Source organism: Pterocles gutturalis, unplaced genomic scaffold, assembly GCF_000699245.1.
Source record: "Pterocles gutturalis isolate BGI_N339 unplaced genomic scaffold, ASM69924v1 scaffold4420, whole genome shotgun sequence".
NCBI classification, from domain to species: domain Eukaryota; kingdom Metazoa; phylum Chordata; class Aves; order Pterocliformes; family Pteroclidae; genus Pterocles; species Pterocles gutturalis.
Genome location: NW_010143158.1, coordinates 312 through 4347, shown reverse-complemented (window position 1 = coordinate 4347; position 4036 = coordinate 312). Strand labels below are relative to the sequence as shown.

Below are 4036 nucleotides of genomic sequence, written 5' to 3'. Positions count from 1 at the left end.
TGAACCCCCCACTGCAACGGGCATCTCCTCCGGACAACGGCAAGAGCCACAACAGCGTGAGCCGTGCTATCACGGGGCTCAAAAACCTCAGCAGAAGCCAGGATAGCAACATAAAATACAGAAGATTTTTTTGAGTCTCCTAAAACGTAACGTCTGCTCTAGAAATAAAGCATAGGAGGAGACAAAACTTAACCTCTTCTCAAGCTCGACTGACAACAGCAGAAACTGCTGGGAGCCACTCAGGAGAGAACCATACCAGCCAGCCGTAAGTATGACAGAATGCAGGAGCCTGATCTGCAACAGGTGTTCATTTCACAATAGATGGATGAAGGAGACTCTGTGTTATCAAAAAAAATCCAATAACTCCAGTTATTGTCAAAGAAGAAGAAAAACCCCAAAAAAACACAACCTGTATATAAATGTCTATCCTGTCATCTGAAATTACCAAGCTGGAAAGAGAAAAAAGGAAGAAGAAAAGTGGGCTGGAGATGAGGCAGAATTGCACGAAGCAGCACAAGCCTTCGTACGCAGCCTCCCCCACGCCCCTCTCTGTGTTTTGGACAAGACATCAATACTAACCTCATTTCCTTCAGTCCTTCCGCCTCGATGACCTGCAGAATCTGTTTTGGGGTCATAGGAGCATCAGAATAATTTTCCAGCACCTGAAAAGACAGAAAGACAACGTGTCATTACAGAATTTGCTCCTGCATTCACAGAACCACTCCATCAGCCGCGGTTCAGATCCAATAACACATCTCTTAAAACTTTATTCATCTACAAAAGACGCGTGCGAAAAATTTCAGGCTAGCTCGAGATTCAGTCGTGGTAAGCATCACAAAAGGCTGGTCCCTAATGAACTGAAACACAAACATAAAGGAGAGGAAAAGCAGCAGAATTTGGTGCTGACCCCACAGCACGAAAGACTCCGATACACATCGGACCGACCCGCTGCCACCGTACGGTGGTCAGTGACCTTTAACGAAGTAAAATGTTCTCCCTGCCGTGCACCTCCCCACCTCTCCAGAAAGCATCCAGTATTCTTCTGGCAACACAAATATTCCCATACAACTACAGCAAACCTTCCTTGGATTACTGCCTTCATTTCACCCGCACGCCATCTCCAGGAGGGTCCCAGGGTAGGAGCCAGAACTCTTGTCAGAGGAGGACAGATTTCAGAAAAGAAAAACAGCAAGGGATGTGGAAAAAAGTTCTGGGTAGAGACACTAGATTTGGACTGCTCGCCTTTGAAAGAAAATGAGTAAAATCAGATATTAAAAAGGCAATAAAATAAGTAACAACTCATCCTTTCATAGGCTATGCGAAGAACAGAATTGCCGCTTATATGTGAAGAAGAGCTCATTACTTTTTATTTTCTTTTTAAAGCCTCTGGAACTTACTGCTCCAAAATGTCTAGAAGCAAGAACTTTAAGGATTCAAAAAGAGGACTGGACATTTCTGTGGATAAGAAGATTACCCACATAAACAGGAAACAAAGAACCAAAATAAGCTGCAGTAGATGTAAACCGCAATGTTTCTCTGGGAGCAGATCACCCCACAGCTGCTGAACATGCTGCCGCCAGCGCCTTCCACCCGAGCCGACAGTGCCGCTCCCGCAACGCGGGAGACGCTGAGCTCAGAGCTCTGGGTCTGAGCGAGCCAAAAGGCTGAGAGACGGGAACAGGACATGGCCCGAAACACCCCCAAAAAGCAGCGACGGGTACGCACTCGGGAACCTTTTGCTGAATTCCCCTAAGGTAACAGCCACAGCGACGCACAGGCCTGATTTCATCTCACTGCGCTTAGCAGTCAGTGACGCGATGCTGTCTTTCGGTTTGACTTGTGCGAGAAGCCCGCGGAGGAACCCAAAGGTCCCACTTTTCTCGGCATCGTCTCAAACTGAGTCACCGCAGCAGCCTGGCGACGCACAGCCCGCTGCCTGCCTTCTGGGGTGGCTCAACAGGAGCAAAAAAAAACCCCAAAATGTTGTGCAGGGCACCACTTGCATCTCCATCCCACCACTAACCTCTGTAAGGGAGGACAAACCCAACCCGCTGGAGCTCTGCACTTCAGCTACACTTTGTGACACCCGACGGGTGTTTTTCCGATGCTTGAAGATCACAACGGTGGGTGGTGCCAACCTGGGATGGGACGAGAGCTTGAGAACAACGTAACTGAGACAAAACACCACAAAAACACACGGAGCTCAAAGAAAAGACCAAAGAAAGTGATATTCAAAGAGGAAACAATTTTAACTCCAAGTTAATACAGCTCCATCACACTTTTCCCTCCGCTAACCAAACCCCCCATAGGTTACACCGTTTCTGTGCCATCCTTGTGAACTGTCACCCCTGTCCCTCCAGGGGAGCGGACAGCCGACCAGGGGACATGCGTCATGCCAGAGCCAAGCACAAGATCCCCAAAATGGATTACACCTGTGCCGAAAAATAGGGAAATTCTTCACCGCTCTCCAGTGGCAGCCGTGGCAAGCAAAACACAGCCCAAACCTGAGCGGGAGCAAGCATTTACATAAAGGAATCCACGCGCAGGGGAACAATTTCCAATCAGCAGCGATATGAAGCATCCAGACTGCTCCACGGAGGAACTGGGGAAGAGGAGATCCTGCAGCTCCAGCCGCCAAAGCCCCAGCTCCAGCGCCGGCCCCGGCCCTTTGTCCCTCCCCAGCCTCCCCCTGCCCGGCCACGGCAGCCTCCCATCATCATCACCATCAGCTGCTCCTTTCCCCCCAAAAAGAGGGTTTTCCTCCCCGCTATTTATAACACAGAGCCAAGGGTTGCTATGCCCCTAATTACAGAAGCTTCCATCAGCCCCAATTAAGGCACTAGACACCGGGCTCTGGCAGCACTCGTTGAACTGTCCTGTGGCTATGGGTGCTCACAGGAACCGGCCGAGGCTCACCCCACCAAGCGTTGGCTCCGGAGGAGCAGCGACACCAGAAAGTGCTTTTGCCGATGATTCTCAGAAACATCGAGAGGAATACAAAATACGATAGCACGTCAGAGAGGAAAATTAAAAGCATTTTGACAGGGAGCACGTGTAAGAGTGGTGTTAAATAAAGATCTATTTTTAGTGGATTTACAATCGGTCCTGCAGGCTGGGAGGGCAGCCACGCAGCTGTAGGCCTCTCTAAGTGGATAATCTAGTACGAGACCGTTCTATTTCTGGTTTGTCGATGGCTCTAAGACGCTGCTGAGGCTCAGACACCTCATGCACCCACTCCGCCTGAGGTTCCAGCCAACAGAGAGGCGAGAGGGACAGTGTTTGTGCCGAGATGCTCCCTCCACCACCCACCCAGAGCAAGGAGGTGTCTGAGGAGGCAGCTCTAGAGCTGCAGCCCATCAATACCGATCGTTCTCACCTGCTGGAGCTCCGGACACTTGGCTGAGGTGACTTTGTGCAAGGTCACCTAGCAGTGCCTCTGCCCCCGAGGTCACCCCTGTCACCCGCAGAGCCTGACTCGGACCCTGGATCTCAGAGAGAAACACCCAGTGAAGAACCAGACCACCCGATTTCTGCGCTGAAGCTCTACCCTGGGCAGCTTACGTCCTTCTGCGGTTTTTCAGTCAGAGCCATGTGGGTCTAAAATATTATAATTTACACACAAAAGACCACGCAAGTTGGTGGAAGACGGATGCTTGTCTGGTGAGGTTTCCTCTTGGCAAGCGGTAAGAAATTTTTTTGCCAAGCAAATCTTTCGCAGAGGGAGCAGCAGGACCTCACTGCAATGCCTCCGAGCCCCAGCTGGACCCAGCCTCACAGCTCCTGCTGAGCGTTCGAGTGCCCCGATGCACCACCTGGCCAGGCAAAATCAAAATAAATGCATGCACGAAAGGGAAAACGAACAAACAAAGCACCCAAACCTCTTTCGAGAGGTGTCCCTTTGTCAGGTCTCAAGCGAACCCATGTCCTCACCGCCCGAGTGCGCTGGGAAGGGAACCGCGGGTCCGCTCACGGTCATCCTGACTCCGTACCCGGCACTGGGGCACCTGCACAGCTCCGTGTCACCATGTCACCAGGA

General features: G+C 50.9%; 1 protein-coding gene across 1 annotated transcript in view; it reads right to left on the bottom strand.

Moving 5' to 3' along the window:
- Positions 1-656, bottom strand: part of ASXL1 (additional sex combs like transcriptional regulator 1) — an 11378-nt gene extending 10722 nt beyond the window's left edge. Inside the window, 1 exon segment of the mRNA XM_010084600.1 lies at positions 580-656. Within this exon segment, the coding sequence (XP_010082902.1) occupies positions 580-635 (56 nt within the window). The 5' untranslated portion in view covers positions 636-656.
- Positions 657-4036: the final 3380 nt, after the last annotated feature.